Source organism: Maylandia zebra, linkage group LG6 (genome assembly GCF_041146795.1).
Source record: "Maylandia zebra isolate NMK-2024a linkage group LG6, Mzebra_GT3a, whole genome shotgun sequence".
In the NCBI taxonomy this organism is placed as follows: Eukaryota; Metazoa; Chordata; class Actinopteri; order Cichliformes; family Cichlidae; genus Maylandia; species Maylandia zebra.
This window is the reverse complement of record NC_135172.1, coordinates 32,942,121-32,960,680: the sequence shown is the minus strand read 5'-3', so window position 1 is coordinate 32,960,680 and position 18,560 is coordinate 32,942,121. Positions and strand designations below refer to the sequence as shown.

The 18,560-nt window shown below is 38.6% G+C and overlaps 2 protein-coding genes across 6 annotated transcripts in view; both read right to left on the bottom strand.

Annotated features, from left to right (window-relative positions):
* pnpla6 (patatin-like phospholipase domain containing 6) overlaps nt 1-11,889 on the bottom strand; it is a 36,600-nt gene extending 24,711 nt beyond the window's left edge. For all 4 annotated transcript variants that reach the window (XM_076885085.1, XM_012918877.2, XM_004539152.2 and 1 more), the window contains exons 1-2: nt 11,761-11,889; nt 2,520-2,608 (exon numbers count right to left, since the gene is read on the bottom strand). In XM_076885085.1, the coding sequence (XP_076741200.1) occupies nt 2,520-2,567 (48 nt within the window). In that variant the 5' untranslated portion in view covers nt 2,568-2,608; nt 11,761-11,889. The remainder of the gene's footprint in view (nt 1-2,519; nt 2,609-11,760) is intronic.
* Nucleotides 11,890-12,389: 500 nt separating this feature from the next.
* On the bottom strand, nt 12,390-18,075 carry LOC101475776 (ATP synthase peripheral stalk subunit d, mitochondrial). 2 transcript variants are annotated; one of them, XM_004539154.4, is made up of 6 exons: nt 17,955-18,075; nt 16,572-16,702; nt 15,040-15,136; nt 12,996-13,067; nt 12,663-12,725; nt 12,390-12,574 (listed from the first exon to the last, which is right to left on the bottom strand). In XM_004539154.4, the coding sequence occupies exons 2-6, from the start codon at nt 16,691-16,693 to the stop codon at nt 12,443-12,445; spliced, it is 486 nt and encodes a 161-aa protein (XP_004539211.1). In that variant the 5' UTR covers nt 16,694-16,702; nt 17,955-18,075; the 3' UTR covers nt 12,390-12,442. The 2 variants fall into 2 exon arrangements, with proteins under 2 accessions (XP_004539211.1, XP_076741199.1); XM_076885084.1 differs by lacking the exon at nt 17,955-18,075 and adding an exon at nt 16,966-16,990.
* Between the last annotated feature and the right edge of the window lie 485 nt (nt 18,076-18,560).

The following is an 18,560-nucleotide window of genomic DNA, read 5'->3' as shown; positions in this document are numbered from 1 at the left end:
GATCCATAAAAGCTGGGGTCTATCACACCAGGTAAGACAACAGGTGCAGGCTGTGTAAAGATGCCCCTGACAATCCAGCATATAACAGCAGGGTGCAAAATGCTAGCAGGTAGGCCATACGTGGAACACCATAACCAAGTGGCGAGATGGGATTTTTTAATTTTTAATATTTTTTTAATTATCTCCTAGTATGAAGCCCGGGCCTGCAGGCTTCAGTTCTGAAGTGCACTGGAATGTGAGAATGCGGAATTTGTCCTTGAGGAAGGACTGCCTAATGCACATGAAACAACAGTCAAAGGAGATGAGAATGCAGCAACTCATCTGATCCTCTTCACACTTTGCCCTTACCATGTTTCACATAGTTACAAACTGATTACCACACAGAGTTTCACAGTTTTGGATACTATTAATAGACTCAGGATTTCAGATATAAAATTACTGGGCTCACAGGCAATATATTTTGGCTTTTCTTTCAACTAAGGAAATCTTTATTACTTAAATTAAGTAATATCAAACTCAGCACTTACTTTTGAAATAAAGACTGTCAGTTCAAAGAGTTTGAAAAGAGTGCAAAGATCTTGTGGCCAAGACAAGCTTCTTTATGTGTCTTTATGTGTGTGTGTCACTAACAATCCATCAGATACCATATTGCAAGAGTAAGAGTAATAGGTGCTGTCTGACAGCCAGACAGTAAGACTGCATGTCCGTTATCAGTCATTATTGATTACCGTATGTTTAGCTAAGGGTTATTAAGCAGTAAATGTCTTAAGCTGGACACGTCACTTGACACTCACTGATAGTGGAAATTAGAGACAGTAAGTGCATGGTCAGCATGTGCACATGGAAATGCACTACACCTGCAGACTTAGAATAAGAGTTCAAAATATAGTTCAGAAATCAGTGAGTTGAGTGTGGAAAGTGTACATGTATGTTAGGGATCGGTATCGAAAACCGGTTCTTGTTGAGAACCGGTTCCCACTGTTTCAATTCCTTGGAGTTGTTTGCCATTTTTGCAAACGATTCCCATATCGATTCCAGTCGCCCCGAATGACGTCATCACGTTGCGGAGCGTCATTTACCTGGCAGGAAACATGGCGGCTCAAACGCTCAAAAGTTTGGTTATACTTTACGAGAACGGATGACAACAGGGCAACTTGCAATACTTGCAAAGTAGATATTTCATTTAAGGGAGGAAACACTACGAATATGCAAAAGCATTTGCTCACAAAACACACGATAACCTTAAATGAATGTCGTGTTTTTAATTCCGCTCCAGATTCGTGAATCTCAACCCAGCAGCAGCGGTAACGTTTGCACGTCCTCTCCCGTTAATGCGGCAGGTAAATAATCAACTAACAGTGCATATTATGTTAGCGCGATCTGCCTTATTACAAAACCTGCCATTACTGTGCATTTAGGTGACCATGATGAGAGAGACAGAGAGTCTGGTTGGCTCAGATGCTGGCAGTTCTCGCTGCAGTCTACCGGTAACGTCTCCTTTCAGGCCAGGATAGACGAATGTCACCGAGCAGTGACTGAGTTTGTGGTCAAAGGCTTGAACCCATTTGCCACAGCAGATGCCCCCGATTTTCAGTAAATGAATGTGTTTAATTGTAGGCAGGGACATTACTGGATATTCTTGTGTAATTGCTACAGAATAATTTATGTTATACTTTGTTATTGCTACAGAAGAATATTTATTTTACTTTTACAATTTTTTCCCCCGGGGACCTTGTGACACCCCATTAAAGAGCCGTAGGCTGGATCTCTTAAGATCTCACTGTTGGGTTTGTAAGGCCATGTTACTCCTAAATCTTGTTCAAAGAGAAGATATAAAACAAAGTTCTAAGCTAGTCGACCTTAGTGTTCTCCTTTTTAAAAATAAGAATCGATAAGAGAATCGATAAAGAATCGAATTGTTAAACAGAATCGAAAATGGAATCGGAATCGTGAAAATCTTATCAATACCCATCCCTAATGCATGTGCATTTGTCTCAAAATGACAACTAGGACAAATCTGTCACTGTGCATGCATGAAAAACCATATTCAGCTTAGTCTACACACTCTAAAGCTAACTTTGTTTCAAATGAAAGCTCAAATTGTGCACCACTAGGGTGGTCAAGAATGACCAAGCTACAGACAGACAAACTGGTGATGGCTAACCAACGAGACATATTAGTGGTGGACAAGCAGATGGCTCTAGTGATGTAAACGTAGTCTACACACTCTCAAGCTAACTTTGTTTAAAATGAAAGCTCAAATTCTGCACTAGCTGAGAAGTTTTAAATGGACACTTGTTTCAAGGTCTCTTTCTAAAACCTACAAGTCAGCTTTTCATATTTTTGTAAGCACAAAGTTATGTGCTAATACAAGTCACCAGCACACCGTTTTCTACTGGCAGGTTGCTGTGGCTTATGTTAATAACCTTGAAGCCTGTTTCCACATTAGGATTGTGAAAGACTGCCCATCCGCTGGAGCAAGGACACGTATACAAATAAATACTGTAGTCAAAACCAACCTCTTGGCTGTGACCTTCACCCTCTTGTTCGGAGGTACTCTGTCCCATTGTAACCCTGTTTCTTCATAGGGATGGTCCATCAACAGCCACTGAGAACAAAGATAGATATGCATACTCAACAAAAAGCTATTTTGACATGGCACGGTATGAAAAACACAGGTACACACTTTCAAATTATGGAGAGGCAAATTCTATTTAGCTGCTTACTGTGATTTTTCCTGTTAACACAAGTCAAACATATCTTGAGCCAACATGTTTAGCAAAGCAAAGTAACTTGTTGAAAGTCAACATAAAGCGTTCTTTGACATGTTACAGTTTGGTAGTCTATGCTGCCCAGCTGAGTGAGAAAACCACAGTTTGTACTACCAGGAGTATGAGTGGTACTATGGACGTGCATCCACACAAACAAATTAAATAGTTCACAGCTGCAGGAAAAAAAATAGTGGGGCAGAACGAGCAAATGTAGTTCAAAGACAAAGAAGTTGTTAGCACACACAGTTGCATAAGAGAAGAACATTTCTCAGTCCCTAACTAAAGTTTCTGGATTAGCTGTCTAACTGCATCTATTCTTCAAAAATCGCTTCAACTGCACAGAAGAAAAGGGATCCAAAAATTTGCATCCTACAACAGCATATTGCTGACATCACTGATCCAGGCCTTAGTTACACAGAAACACGGCAGGCTTGCTAGATAACAGATAAACGACTATACAGGTAGTAACTCATTACCCCCTTTTCACCTTTTTATCCTTCCCCTTCATCCAAATAGGAATGATTTTCTTGTTGCTCCACTAAATTTGTGCCATTTTTAACGGGACATTACATGATGATGAAATTAAAAAAATTAATTAATTAATTAATTAAAAAGGCAGAAATGCTGGTTGACAACAGCTTTGTGTTCGTTAGGTTTGTATCTTAGTTTTCGTGTGTTTACGAGTGACTGCATAAGTGGAGAGGTTTTTTGTTGTTTTCTGTTTATTCTTTTGCACATACAATTTTCCTTTAACCACTGCCATTGTACACTGTAGTATTTTACCTCCCCAGAGAGATACACACTGAGCAGTAGGAGATGTACAAGTTTATCCAGGCACATACCACCTAACTGCCCACATCTGCCAGAATACAGACAGATTCAGCTGACACAGGCATTTATTCTATAGCAAAAACAACAAGCTCACTGTCTACAGACAAATAAATAGCGAAGCTGACTGAGGACTATGGAACGCCAGGACTGCCATAATGAATTAATTAAATACACCATTAAATAATTAATTAAATGTGGCAATAATTAATTAAAATTGGAATTAATTAATTAAATAAATAGTTATGACACATGTAATTAATTAATTATTGACACATTTAATTAATTATGTATTTCACATTTTAATTAATTATTGACACATTTCATTAATTATTGACACATTTAATTAATTATTTAATGATATATTTATTTATTTCATTTTGGCAGTCCTGACGCCTGGCTCTCATCATGAAATAATTTTATCTGTCAGCCTCACCCATCAAACTCAGGGGGCGGGGTTAACGCTGATCGAGTCAAAACCATTGCTTTGGCCTGGTGGCCATTGTTTCTAGCACACAACAACCGGCATGTGGAAGCTAACAGAACTGAGCTTTGAAAAACCCTGTTTGTGTGTTACCAAATACCGTTTTAATATTTTTTTAGCCGAGAATGTAGTGGTTTAATCTTCATGTGTCTGGTCGGTTTGTCAAGATACAGCCTCTTTGCAAAAGTGTTTCGATGATTTCGGAGATGTCTGCCCAGTCTCACGGCAAAGCGTGGAATAGACCCGCTCGCCTCGCAAGCAATCCCACCGACAAAGCGCAGGCCCCGGTACACAGCTGTAGTAACCCCCGCTGACTTCTTTTACTGAGGTTATATTTATCGATGTTTTATTTCCTGATGTTCTTATGTGTCCTACGTGTTTCAGTCGCCAATTCTGAATTATAACTAACATTAAAAACATGTTTAAGGAGGAGAGAGAGCAAATAAATCTGTTTAACATCTGATCTTTGGGTTTTTGTTCAGTAATCAGCGTGACCTGTGTATAAACACATAAAAGAGATAACGTTGGTGTTTCCGTCATGTAGTAACTGCTGGCTTTAACTGTACAAAGGTTGTTCGACACTATGAAACACATACAGACTTCATGATGTTCGGCTAATATTTTTATTGTGAATATTAATCATGCTGACCTCGCTCTGTACACCACGCAGCGAGGTCAGCATATCCACGATATCCTCAGCTCCATGAGTTAACACAAAGTTTCCCAGCTGACTATCTAACTGCCAACTATTCCAGAGACGTGAAAATATACAGCATAAAGAAAAGTGTAAGAGACTCAGCAGCAGATTAGAATAACAGTTATACATTTAATAAATCACCAAATGAATCCAAGAAACGAGCAAACCTGTTCCGACAATTTGAATTTGTATTCCCTCAGCTGCAGACTCGCTGCTGTTTAAATGTTTGAAAAGGAAGATTAGATATAAAAAACGTCAAACATAGACTCAGTCTGCCTTCACATTTGATATGAGGCCAGCACGTATAGTGGCCTCAGCAGGCTATTACTGAAATACACGTGCTATATCATAAACTATGATATAAACAGGGAGGTCCTATTAACATGTTTAGTTTTAAAGGACACCTTCCTGCCTTTAGTCTCATTCATGAGCAGTATTAGTTTTCTTCTAACATCCAGAAGTCTGCACAATGTGTTTCATAGTTTGTAACCAGCCTTTGACAGGTAAACATAACATGACCGAAAAAGCAAAAAAGAAGAAAAAAAAAAAAGAGAGAGAGTGTTGACATAAGAAGAGAAAATTCTCTCAATTATGGAGACAGACAAATGGTTCATTTATGTTTGATGTGTGTTTATTCCTCCCTAAATATCGTCGGTGAAGTTCGCCATGCATGTCAGATTTTCCTGCGCATTTTTATACCTCTGCCAACAGAGAGAGAAAAAAAATCACATTCTAACAGACAGCTGGTGCTTAGAATACAGTTGAATAACTATTAAAAAACAGATGATATTTAGATGATAGTTCAGTCTAACACATGTGCCAGTGAACCATTAAACGTCTGTGAAACTATGCAGTTATGAAACGTAACTTTAACCTCAGCCAAACCGATTTGCTCAGTTGTAAATAAAACAGCGAAGTAAACGTGACCCGACAGACAGAACCTGAGTGAATGAAGTCCAGCGTTTAACCACTGAGAGCTAAAACTCAGCTGAGGTTTGAAAGCTGTGTGCTGGTGATTGGACATCAGCCGCTGATAAAGCTGTTCGCCTATAAAGTGCTCTGTAAGGAAACGAGCTCCAGCAGCTCTGCGCTCGGGGAAAACACTATATTTACTTATCTTGTGCAGAAAAATGCGCTGACATTGCGTTATATCGAGCACCGGCTGCCCAGTTAAACTGTGACTATCACCAGGTAACTAGGCGTGTTTCTTGAATTAGCAGCAGGTGTTAAACAGCTGACAGATGAGGAGGAGGATGCATGCAGGTAAACTGAGGGTCTGTTGAGCTGATCGCTGGTTTCGTGAGAAAAATGTCAGCTCGTTCTTTATGTTACAGAAGCACAGAGACACAAGACCAGGCGGAAAGAGACGATCGTTCGGTGAAAATGAGAATCTGCGAATGCAACATGTGGAACACGGAGAGTGGAATATGTAAACAAACCGGTTAACGTAACCCCCTCGGTGCACTCTGCATGCTAACTGTTAGCAGAGCTAGTGAAATCTCTGAAAACATCTGAGCACTTTTGCAAGCATGTTCTATGTTGACAACCTGACCAGACATACGTCGCGACATTCGCGGCTAAAACACTGTTAAAAGTGTAGCTGGTGACAGAAAAACGGGGTATTTTAAAACTACACCACCACCATTGCTGCCTGTGATTTGATCTGCATTCTGGGATAACTGGCTGCCCCAAGTCTACACAAGCAATCGATTTTCTAGGATCGACCTGTTTTGACTTACTTTGCACGGCAACCAATTAAATGTTAGAGAAGCTGCATGGGCAGCGTTAACCCCGCCCCCTGAGTTTGATGGGTGAGGCTGACAGATAAAATTTTTTCATGACGAGAGCCAGGCGTCAGGACTGCCAAAATGAAATAAATAAATATATCATTAAATAATTAATTAAATGTGTCAATAATTAATTAAATGTGTCAATAATTAATTAAAATGTGAAATACATAAATAATTAATTAAATGTGTCAATAATTAATTAATTACATGTGTCAATAATTAATTAAAATGTGAAATACATAAATAATTAATTAAATGTGTCAATAATTAATTAATTACATGTGTCATAACTATTTATTTAATTAATTCCAATTTTAATTAATTATTGCCACATTTAATTAATTATTTAATGGTGTATTTAATTAATTCATTATGGCAGTCCTGGCGTTCCATAGAGGACAACCAATTACCCACTAACTCTAAAGCCTCGAGCAGAAAGTGATGCTGGAGGTTAAACAAGCAGATTCTATGTTTGCTAAGGGTATACAGATTAGGCTGCTGCACAAAGAGGAAGATGCCTATAAAGAAGCAAGCATCTTATGGCTAAGAAAAGACATTACAATAACAATGCTGACCCTTTTTTCTGTTTTATAAAATCTTTTGGTATTGGACAGTGGAAGTTACTGGAAGTTTTGATAAACGAAAAAGAAAATATCTTTATATCTTAACAAATTATAAAATATATTGATAATTTTTAATGTGAATTATTCAGGACTATAAAAACAATTTTGAAATACCAAAGCCTTTTATCATTTTCCATAATAATAAAGAGCTGCAACAAATTTTGTTTATATTGAAACACTAGCATTAGTAAATCATCCTAACTGAGAATGACTGTTTTTTGTGTGTGTTTGTTTTGGATTCCTACTTGAAAAAATAAATAAATTAGACACTCAACACTAGGGATGGCACCGGTTCTGACATAAACGGTAGTAACCAGACTGAAAAGCAGCGCACATTTCAGTGCTTTATTTCGGTGCTTTTCTTTCCTGAGACCTCATACACTTTGGATTCTAGCCATTCATTTTACCTTTCCGAGGACAGAAGGCGGGCCCAGGTACATACGTTCTTTTAGAGCAAAGCTACAGAATAAAAAGTCTGGCTGTACTTCACAGCAAAAGATGCAAACTCATCAGCCTGCAACAAGTGCTTTAAGGTGATACTGTCCAAAGGAGGTAACTCCTGGAATCTGATGAAACACCTGGCGACGCATAGCGTTTTTTTAAAAGCCGAGAAATGCACAGTATTTCATAGCTTGCTGCGAGACCTCACACACCGAGCACATCTACTGCGGGTGTGGTGCCTGTTATCGGACCCAGAGTTAGCAACATCCCCCAAGAACCCGAAGAGGAGAGTCCTGGCCCCTAGCCCTGCCAGTGTAGCAGAAATGATGAGGATGATGATGGCAGCAGCAGCCGTTCTTCTCTGCGTGAGTAGCTTAATGTTGTTCGTGTGTAATTTACGTTGAGTAGGCTAACCACGTTATTACATTAATGCACGTAAGGTGAACTAGCAAACACTGTCGTAGTTACATGCGGTTGTCTTCTTGTTTGATGGCAGATACTCCCTTCACCCTGGCCAAAAAGGCTAAAATGACCAAAGAAAAAGTGGGAAACAGCTAAACATGAGAGGTTTTTAGACAAAATTGGTGTTTTTTCCATTGATTAAGCACTGCTTCCAGCCAAGAGTGATACCATATATGCCCTATACCTGCAGAAAAGGCTAAAACATTGTTATCTTTTTACAAAAAAAAACAGCTAAAAATGAGAGGTTTTTGGACAAAGTGTGTGTTCTCCATTCTTTAAGCACCGGTTCGAGCACTGTTTAAGCACCGGCACCGTTTCAAAAGTACCGGTTTGGTACTGGTATCGGATAAAACCTAAACGATACCCATCCCTACTCAACACACCTTTAAACTGAGTTTGGATTATATTTTTCTACAAATACTGACTGTTAAAATTTGTGCAACATACAGCATGTCTCGATGTTACCACCAATTGCCTAAATGTTTAGACAGGATGTATACAATAGAGCTGGGCGATACGAGATTTTTTCATATCATGATATGTTTTTTTCATTTCAGGCGATAACGATATCTATCACGATATAAGCCAAATAACTATATTTGTAAGATTTAAATGTGCCGTTGCTCACAAGTAAAATGTGAAATAATCAGCAGCTTGTTTTTATTTAAATATTTATTTCCCATAATAAGTTCAACAGGGTAGATGTACTTAAGGAACATGAGACTTTTTCAGATAAATAAAGGCAAATATTACAAGCTACACAAAAGGCAGTCACTAAAGCGTTTAAGTTTCAAAATGGAACAAACGAAACAGACTAAATTGTCAATTCCACTTAGAAACAAAATATTAATTCTAAAAATAAATCTTAGTTTGTTTTACAGAAGAACAGACAAAACTGACTAACTTTTGTCAATATCAAATAAACTGAGAACTAAAAGGAAATTCTCAATCTCTCCTTGTTGTATAGCTGAGCTTTTCAAACAGTTTTAACAGTTACTTTAGTCTGACAAAAGCCGAATGACGAATTAGCGCTTCCAGTCAGAGACTGAGGCTACGTCACGGGTATTTTTGAAAACTGAGATTTTCCGTTTTCGTTTTAAAAAATAATCCCGTCCACACATAAAGGCAGAAATGAAGGAAAACGCTGCTATGAACATGCCAAAGCAGCAGGTGGCGCTAGATTCCTAACCGTGCAGAAATGTTGGCCAATCAGAAGTCTAGAAGCCTCGGTGGGAAAAAGTAAAAGCTGGGGCACAGAAGCAGAACAGAGTCGTATGTGTGGAGGGACTAACTGTGTGTATATGTAAGCATTTAAACACTGCAGAGAGTAGAATTAACAGTAACAGTATTGTAGAAATTCATTTCACCGAAACAATAACGTGGCGCACAGTGTGACGCATGCACCAGTTTATTGTATTTCCAGACTTGCTTTCGGCACAATTTACCTTTTTTTTTTCAAGAGGACAAGAGCGGTGAAGTCTATCGCGATAGTTTAATTTCTCTATCGAGTAAAAGTTATATCGCGATACATATCGTTATCGTTCTATCGCCCAGCTCTAGTATACAACATAAACTGCAATCAGCAGCAGCTTTCTCCTGTGCGATTGGTGACTCGGAGAGAGATAGAGAGGCTGGACTGATGCATGGATGAAATTCAATCTGTGAAAAACAGAGTGGAGTGTTGTGTTACATGAAGTAACCCTGTGCATCATAAACAAAACCACAGAACAGCATGCTGCTGCAAAGGACCCACAGAGCTACAACACCGCATAGAAACATCTTTAGCATTTCCTACCAAAAGGCACAAATCTTGGATCCTGGCATTTATCTGGATGTTACTTTTACATATACCAGCCACCGAAACCTTGCTGCAGACCAAGCACACCCCCACGTGCCCTCCATACTGAAAACAACTACTCAAGAACTGGAGGAACACAACAAAGGATGCCATGGTAACCTGGCCTAATTTAAGAATGGACAAATAGGCGAGCTAAGAATGGACTGATAAAGTAGTCCCATGTGTTGCAAAATCTTTTTTCTGCCTCTGTTGAAGCAGCCAGTGTATCAAACCTTGCGTAAATCCAGACAAAATAAAAACTGAAACTTAGAGTTACACTTGACACTTCACTCAGCATAGTTTTAAAGTGTGGCAATAGCACCTTTAAGAAGAGTACAGGATGATAGACCCAAAGGAGATAGTATTCACCCTCTAGCCTCCAAGCAGTGCCCCTCTCCATGCAGCCCTACTCCTATTGTTCTCTAGGAACAATGAAGCCAGTGTTTAACCCACTATACACGATCTGACCTGGACTGACTGTTAACAGAGTACCGACTATACCATGAGATTCATGGTAACAATAACAACAGTTTGGGCTTTCAAGGTCTTGTGATGTGTATGGTTGGAAACTCTGACAGATAAAAAAAAAGATTCCAAAGTCGACTGAACTATCACTCTGTATCTTAATGGTTAAATTGTGTATTTAAGACAGGTAAAGGGAAACAAAACAGTTCTTTTGTTGTTACTTTCAGCCCAAACTGGGATTTTTTTTTTTTAAATAAACTACAGGCAGCATAGAGCCCTGACACATGCAAACTGCAGCAAAGCAGTGACCAGCTAGTTATATTGTACCGATCTGTCCAGTGTTTTGCCTGTATTTGAGTATTAAAGCCCTTCTCGCACAAAATATACAGTTTAATATATTTAGGAAGTGTTCTGTTAAATTGTGGACATGCCAACCAGGTGCAGGAAAGCTACACGTGACTGTGAATTTTGTTCAAAAACTGTTCATTAGCTGGACGGATTTATGTTCACATTAGCCTTATTGTGCTCTGTCCAGAGCCTGTAAACATAAATATCATATTAAATTACACTCCTGCTCTTCAGGGGGCGTCTTCTGACTACATCACTGCCCACTGTGTGAGGATGACATTAGCTCGTGTTTCCATCCAGCTAAAACTGCTCTCCATAATTTACGCCCGAAGCGGCGCTGGTTTGCTGACTCTGGTTATTTGGTTGCGTTGTAAACAGACCCTGGTGGTGAGGATTCACCTTCAGTACATTAGAAAAAAGTGGAGTTTTTATAGTAAGCTTTACGACATTTAGGTAGCTAGTACACACCAGCAGATGGTGTTTTTATTTTTTATTTTGTCGCAGTAGTGTACCGTTAGCTAGCAAACACTCACATGAAACCAATCCCGAAGACGACAGTGGCTACATAGATTAGATTATAGTTAGGCCTCGTTTAGTTCTTTCAACTCGGAGAACCGTTTATTATTAGTATTAGTATTAGGACAAAGCCGATAAGCTGGAAGTAGAAAAATCTTTGCTACCTTCAAGGCAGAGGGCACCTGACAGATTATTGTCACGGGATGTTAGCTAGCTGTCGTTACCGGTTTTCTCCGGCCATCATTAATGACTTGGGGGTGCAAGAACTTCTAACCATCGTAAATACGATAACGGGCTTGGGTTTACAGTTCGTCTTTTTCTGACCTCCAAAAGAGCAATGTGACAGAGCTATAATATTAATATTAGTGACACAGTTGAAGAGCTATCTCCGGTTTTCACTACTATCATTAAGTAAAAGCCTCGTAAAATTATACAGTCGTCTACTAAAACATATACCAAACTCATCTCTTTAAATAATATATGTATAGAAGGATTTACCTAAGCTGATACACTCCGGTCAATCGTCACGTACAGTCAAGTGAAACACAACGGAAATCATCTTCAATGTAGCCCCTCCTCGTCTAAGTCCGCTAGACCTCCGTCCAATCAACATTGACGATGTTGTCAAGTCGGCCCAATTAAAATACAAGACTGGGCGCTGGCCCAGATCTCCCGCCCACATTTATGTAAATAAAAAAATCTGTGTCCAATGAGAATTTAGAATAACTAACCAGACGACCCGTGATTGGATAATATTTGGAATGATTGACAATAAGACAACCATCACTCGCCTTTGCCGCGGGATACTGCTACACCTTTAAGAATGATAAAAGTGTTAATAAAACAATCAAACCTCAATTAGTTCCTCACATGTCCGTCACTTCCGTTACGTTTAAATCTGTCATTAGCTATGTTATTTTCGGGAAATCGCTCTGTCTTGACATTAAAATATAGTACCTTGTCGAAACAAGACGGCCGTTATTTTCACCCAATACCTTTTACTGCAAATAAAACTGAAGCAACGTTGCCCTCTCGTGGGAAGTGTAACAAAGTGCTACTTTAAGAGAGACAACTAAAATAGACATCTTTTTTTCCACACACTAATAAAACAATGAAGACAACAAAGGTTCGCCCTTAGAATACATAATCTTTATTGTGAGGTCAGTGTCAAATAATGAAGTTACAGCTCTGCAATGGGCTTATGGGGCCAGTATGGGTGTTTGACCTTGTCCAACTTTGTCTCGGGGAAGACGCTGTTGAGGTCCTCGATGGTCATCTGATCGAAGGGGATCATGTTCTTAAATTTAGCCAGCTGAAAACACACAAAGCAGAAAAGAAGTTTTTAAACACCATAACACACTCATGGTGCATTTGAGCAAATAAGCCAACTACTGTCTCACCTCTTCTTCATACTGAGCAATGCGGGCCTTGGATCCTTCAATGTAGGCTTGTGCACTTTTGTTCTGTTGGAGAAGAGTGAATTATGAATTTGAAAGAGCAAAAAGAAGAAGAGATTTGGGATGCAGCTCCCTCTGTTTTAAATGTCAATTTGTGTTTAAACAATTTTGTGACCTTTGGAAAATTCTTTGCACATTTACAATTCTTATTATTAAAATATGTACACATGGTATGGCTGCCAATTCTTCTTTCATCATTACAGTTTCCAGATAAAAATGTTCTTACTTTTAAGCTAAACATGCAAATACATTAATTTGTTTGATCTCGCCACTTACAGCCTCAGCCTCCTGCGCATTGATGGTGCTTGTCTGTGTGTCAGTGGGCTCAGGAATCTGCAGTGCTTTAAACTGTGTGAAGGAAGAATAAAAAAGTAAAAGATAGAATTTAATAACACAGGGAATTTAAGCTCTACTTTTTGTGTCCCACTCAAAGCTAGTCTGAGACTGTCAGACTACACATAAAAATGGATAAAGCATTAATGCTTCCTCCCATGGTAAAAAACTGGGAGTTGGGAGCCCCATGTTATGGCAAAGCATGTGCTAATTTTTATTTTTATTTTTTAATTATAGGCAATACAACTTGGAATCTAAGGTATTTCAATTGCAGGATTATTTTGTGCCTGCAACACGCTTGTTTTTGAGACCGGTTTTGAGTGGATTGTGCTGCAAACAAGGAACATGAGCTTTGGAGAAAAAAACAAAACAAAACACTTTCTAAAAGTAGTGGGTCCTGACTCGTTTTCGTGATCTGTTAACTCACTGTTATATGTAAAAGAAGGTTTTCAAAATAATCTATGCTGTGAAAAACTAAGTACACTATTGATTGAATAGCCTGTAGAGCCACCTTATTAGTAATAAGGTGAAGTAATCATTTTACATTTGTTAATGCATAATTCTCTTAATGTCCCACTGACAGCATTTTGATCATTTTGAGGTCTGTACTTAGACTGGGTCACTCCAAAGCCTGGATTTTTTTTTTTCAGATGGCCTCACGTTTGACTCCAGAATACTTTGGTAAACACTCAGTGACTGTAAGACATTCCGATCCTGTGGCACCAAAGCAAGTCCATATCATTAGCCCTCCACAGTTGGTATGAGGCATTTGTGTTGATATGTTGTGTTTTGTTTTTGGTAAATGTGAAACTGTAAATTATGGCCAAACATCTCCACTTTGGTTTCCTCTGTATAAAAGGACAGGAGTCATGTGGTATGTTACGATGCAACTTTCCAAACTGAACTGTTCTTTTTAGAGAGAAGAGTTTTTCTCCTGGCAGCCTTTCCAAATAAACCATAGTTTTTTGGTCTTTTTCTAACTGTACTGTCATGAACTTTAACATGTAAACATGCTACTGAGGCATGTAGAGTCTGACATGTAGCTGTTGGGTTTTTTGCAGTTTCTCTAAGCACTGCACGCTCTGAACATAGAGTGAATTTGCTGGTCCACTCCTGTGAAGATAGTAGGATTGTGTTAATATGACACTGAAGTTTTAAAACTGTTAAAACTTCTGCTTTAATTGGGGTTTTGAAGATATGTGGCCACCAACCATGTGACTTAACTTGTGACAATGCAGAGTCAAGTAAATAAGGCTCCAATCACACAGATCTAAAGACTGGTCTGCTAACCATTTGGCAAGCACCAGTGCCCTACCAGGAATAAGTGGTTGCTGGAAGTTGATGGCTGTCACCGGGAAAATGACTGTGCATGATGTATGAGAAATCTCAATCGAGGTGGTCACACTTGTTATTTGATTGGTTAATCAAGTGCATTTGATTATACTCTATAAATCTGTCAACAAAATATTTTCAGTGCAATCAAAATTTCTCCTGTGCAATAATTGAATATTTATTTTATTATTGTTTTTAAATATGTACCACTGGCTTTATATTCATTTATTTATTATACTTGACTCTTTTTAATCTTTGTACTGATGTTTTTTATGTCTTTATGTGATCTTGTGCAACGTAATTTTGTTCTGCATTGCGTCTTTGAGGTACTGCTAAGTGAAAGCAAATCTTGAATTAGCAGCACCTGACTGCCACTTACCCTCTTATTTTCAATGGAAGATGTAAGGGTGTACTTAATTTTTCACAGGGATTCATGTAGTTATGTGAAAACTGATTTGATTTTACAGCCACTACAATGGGGCATTACAGGACAATCTTTCATAAAATGAAAACACAATTTTAATTATGTGAAAAATTTTCAGAGCAGCTAGACACAACATTAAAAATGCCACAAACAACTTTTTAAAAATGGCATTCTACACACGCTCTATTTGGTGCTTTAATATTGACTAATAACCTGCTGAGAAAAGCTCACCTTTTTCTCAAACTCATCAACCATCCCGGCTTTGGCCACTGCACTCCTGTAGAAGCTCCAGTCAATAGCCACAGGCTTTTCTGGCAAGGAGGCTAGCCTGGTAGGGAGGAGAAGAGCAAAAGAGAAACCCAAGTAGATGATATTTAAGGTGCAAAGAGCAAATAAAATGGACAACAGAACTGTTCACAAGTTGATACAAATGCAAAATTCAGTGATGATGCTTCTAGGAGACAAATTAATGCAACCGCCCACTTTAATTATTATAATGATGGTATAAATTAAAGTCTGCAAAGAATAATGAGACAGCCGCTTAATTTTCTATTAAATCTCTAACATAAATTTATTCATTAAATTGATGTCATGCAGTTACTAAGGTGATGCTTTTTTTTATCTGATGTTTTTTATAATCACTGGAAACCAAAATAATAACTGAGATTAAAATGAAATTATTCACCCAGGCCTTAGTCTGCAGGTTATACAAGATGACATGTCAACTTGATCAATCTGTTTTCTACTGGCTGGGTGACCCAGTCACTGTTATCGCTGCTCTCCATGTCATTAAGCCATGTCTTAAAAAGAGTTTCTTGTTCCAACACATTCCAACTCCTTAAGTCTCCCACAAACACGGCTCTCTCTACAACCACAAATAGAATGGAATTATGCAGGAAACATTGCAGTTTAAATAACACATCCCAGTGTACTACAGTCAGTTGTTTTGTACTACTGATACTTCCAGCATCAGTAGCGTACAATGTGTACAAGATGAGCCGTTCAAGCAGCAATAATTAAGATAAATATCTACCATTTGCACTATTTGCTGTGTTCTCTTGAAAGCAGAAAACATCTTCTTTCTACTAAAGCTGCAGCGATTGATTGATTCGATTATAAAAAATTCTCGACAAACATTCGATGCTTCGTTTAACACTCTGTAGCGTGCTACCGTCGCCATGAAAAAGTGATGCATATTTGCCACTAAAAACATATTCAGAAGCTGCATGTGAATAAAAGGTTTGTCAACATTAAGCCCAGGTAGCCTCCAGTTTTAAACAAAAACACTGATAACACAATGGCAGCAGTGATGATGATGCTGGCCCAGCTTAAGGTGGAGCCAGAGTGTTTACGCACAGCTAAGAGGCGGAGCCGTTACCATTATGGTGAGCTCAGGTTTAGTGAAAGAAAACATGTTTTCTAACATCCAAAAGATCTGCACAGTTCCTGTGTTCACCCTTAAATCTTTTACTGGGAAAACCTAGCAGGAGTACTTCATCAAAGCATGTGATCAACAAACTCTGATGTTAAGAAAAGCCAAGTTTGCGGCTGCTCAATCCACAGACGTTTGTTTTACACTGGGAGAAATCTGCAGTAATCCTCCAGAAGTTGAATTAAAACAAACAGATGACCTGTTAACTTAATCTGATTATTGAGAGTTTACTTGATTGGGTAATCGACAGATTAGTCGATTGATAGCTGGAGCCTAATTTCCACACATTGGAGATGATGATGTATAACATAGTGAGAGGTGTATATCATACTTGGCAGAGATGCCATCACTGCGAGTCTTCAGTGCATTGAACATGCCACGCTGGTTGGGTGGAACTCGCTCGGCAAATGCCACCCAGTCAATGGCCTTCAGGGCTACACGACGGCCTGCCATCTCGACTGTCTGAAAACAGAAAGGACACATGTTTTTATTTATTTTAAGTATTGAATTAAAATGTCAACAATCATCTAGACAAATCTTGTCAACATGTGTTTTGGTCAATAATTAGTTTGTTTGTTGAGAAACAAACAGAAAACAGGAAAATCGTCTGTTGATGAGGAGGATACCTGGTTTGAGGCACCACAATGAGAAGACTACTTTTATTTTACAACTGGATTTCAAAACTTACACAAGCATCATACAGAAAAATCATCTGAGAACCTTGCCTTTCACTCCTGCTGCCATCCTTCTGTCAAACATTACCACCAACCCTGCACACTTCTTCGCCTCTCTTGTACACTGTCTGTTGCTTTGGTTGGTTGACCCCAGGTATTTAAGATTCACCAATTCCTTAGACTAAAATCAGAATAAACTTAAATATGTAAGCCTAAAATTTCAATATACATTTCAAATGCATTTGCATAACGTAGGTTAAACATAAGGACAAATGAAAGGCATATTCCTCACTCAATAAATAAAGAATGAATGTATATCATTAAGGAACGAACGGGTATACAGTTATTTTCATGTTTCCTTAATTTATGCTTGCATACTGTGCGTGGCATTCAGTGTATAAAACCCGATTGAATTGAATATATAAAATATAAAATTGAGTGTCTAGTGATTGCAGCATTTGGAAAGACATTTGCGTTTACATAAAACTGACAGATGAGGAGTACCTTAAATTGTTAAATGAAATAACTTTCAGACAGTAAATATATATTACATGTTCACTTTCAAGTTATTGAGAGTGGAGAGATATTTTGCTGTACGCCGAGATATGAATAAAATACTTCAACTCAATGTCCTCATTTCGCTGGACCCAGAGGTCCAGAGTTTCTCCTGGTCCTCTGGGTCACGGTCAGACAATATGAAGCCTGTTGAAGCTAAATAATTGTTGTGTCTTGATGAAATACACCCAAGTTATTCGTAGCGCGTTTTATATTTTTTAAAGATAGTTGCAGTGGCACCGTCCGTGACGTTTTGCTCAATTTAAACACTCAAAACCGGCCAAAGGTAGCTAACTCTGTTAGCTTGCTAGCCAAGGTCAGAGGACTCCGTCTATGACACCGGGACTTTGACAAAACACGAATGTGGCCGGTCAGGCTACTTTTCCATCTTCCATCCACCGACACATGCATGACCCCAACTAACCATTATTTAAGAAATTATTATCAGATATTCTTTCAATCAGTCACCCCTTCTCTGTACTCACCTCGCTGCAGTGTTGTCTGTGACAGGACGGACCAACGGAAGAGCCTTCTTCATCAGCGCCTTGAGCCGCAAATCGGCGCCACCGCCCTCTGCTGGACAGGCTGAGTAATCACAGCCTGTCTTCATGCGTTTCCTTTTCTTTCCTTTTTTTCATTTGCAAACTTTCGCAATTATGCGATCCAGCTTCTAGAAGCCAATTTCTAGAACTGTGGGCTTAAACAGTGAGTAATTATTAAATAAATAAACCCTAAATCTCACTAACTCTAAGCCTTTGGTTTCTGTTTCTTTATTGTAAAAAAGAAAAGAAAAGAAAGAAAGAAGGGGGGTCTAACTAATTTAATTGAAGGCAGATTAACAAGAACAAATTAAAAATTGAAGAAAAGCGGGAACTTTTGAGGGTTTGGTTCAGTTATGGGGGAAATGTGTCTATTAACTCTATATTCCAGGTAATTATATTGGCCTTAAGAGTTTACCAGTGTCCCACAAGTGTAACCAGGCAATAAATGGAAACAATAAAATGCATCAATTCCAAAACCAAAGCCATCATTAAAAATGTGAGATTTTCCCAGAAACGTGGCGCAATTGGTGCAACCTGTAGGTTAGACAG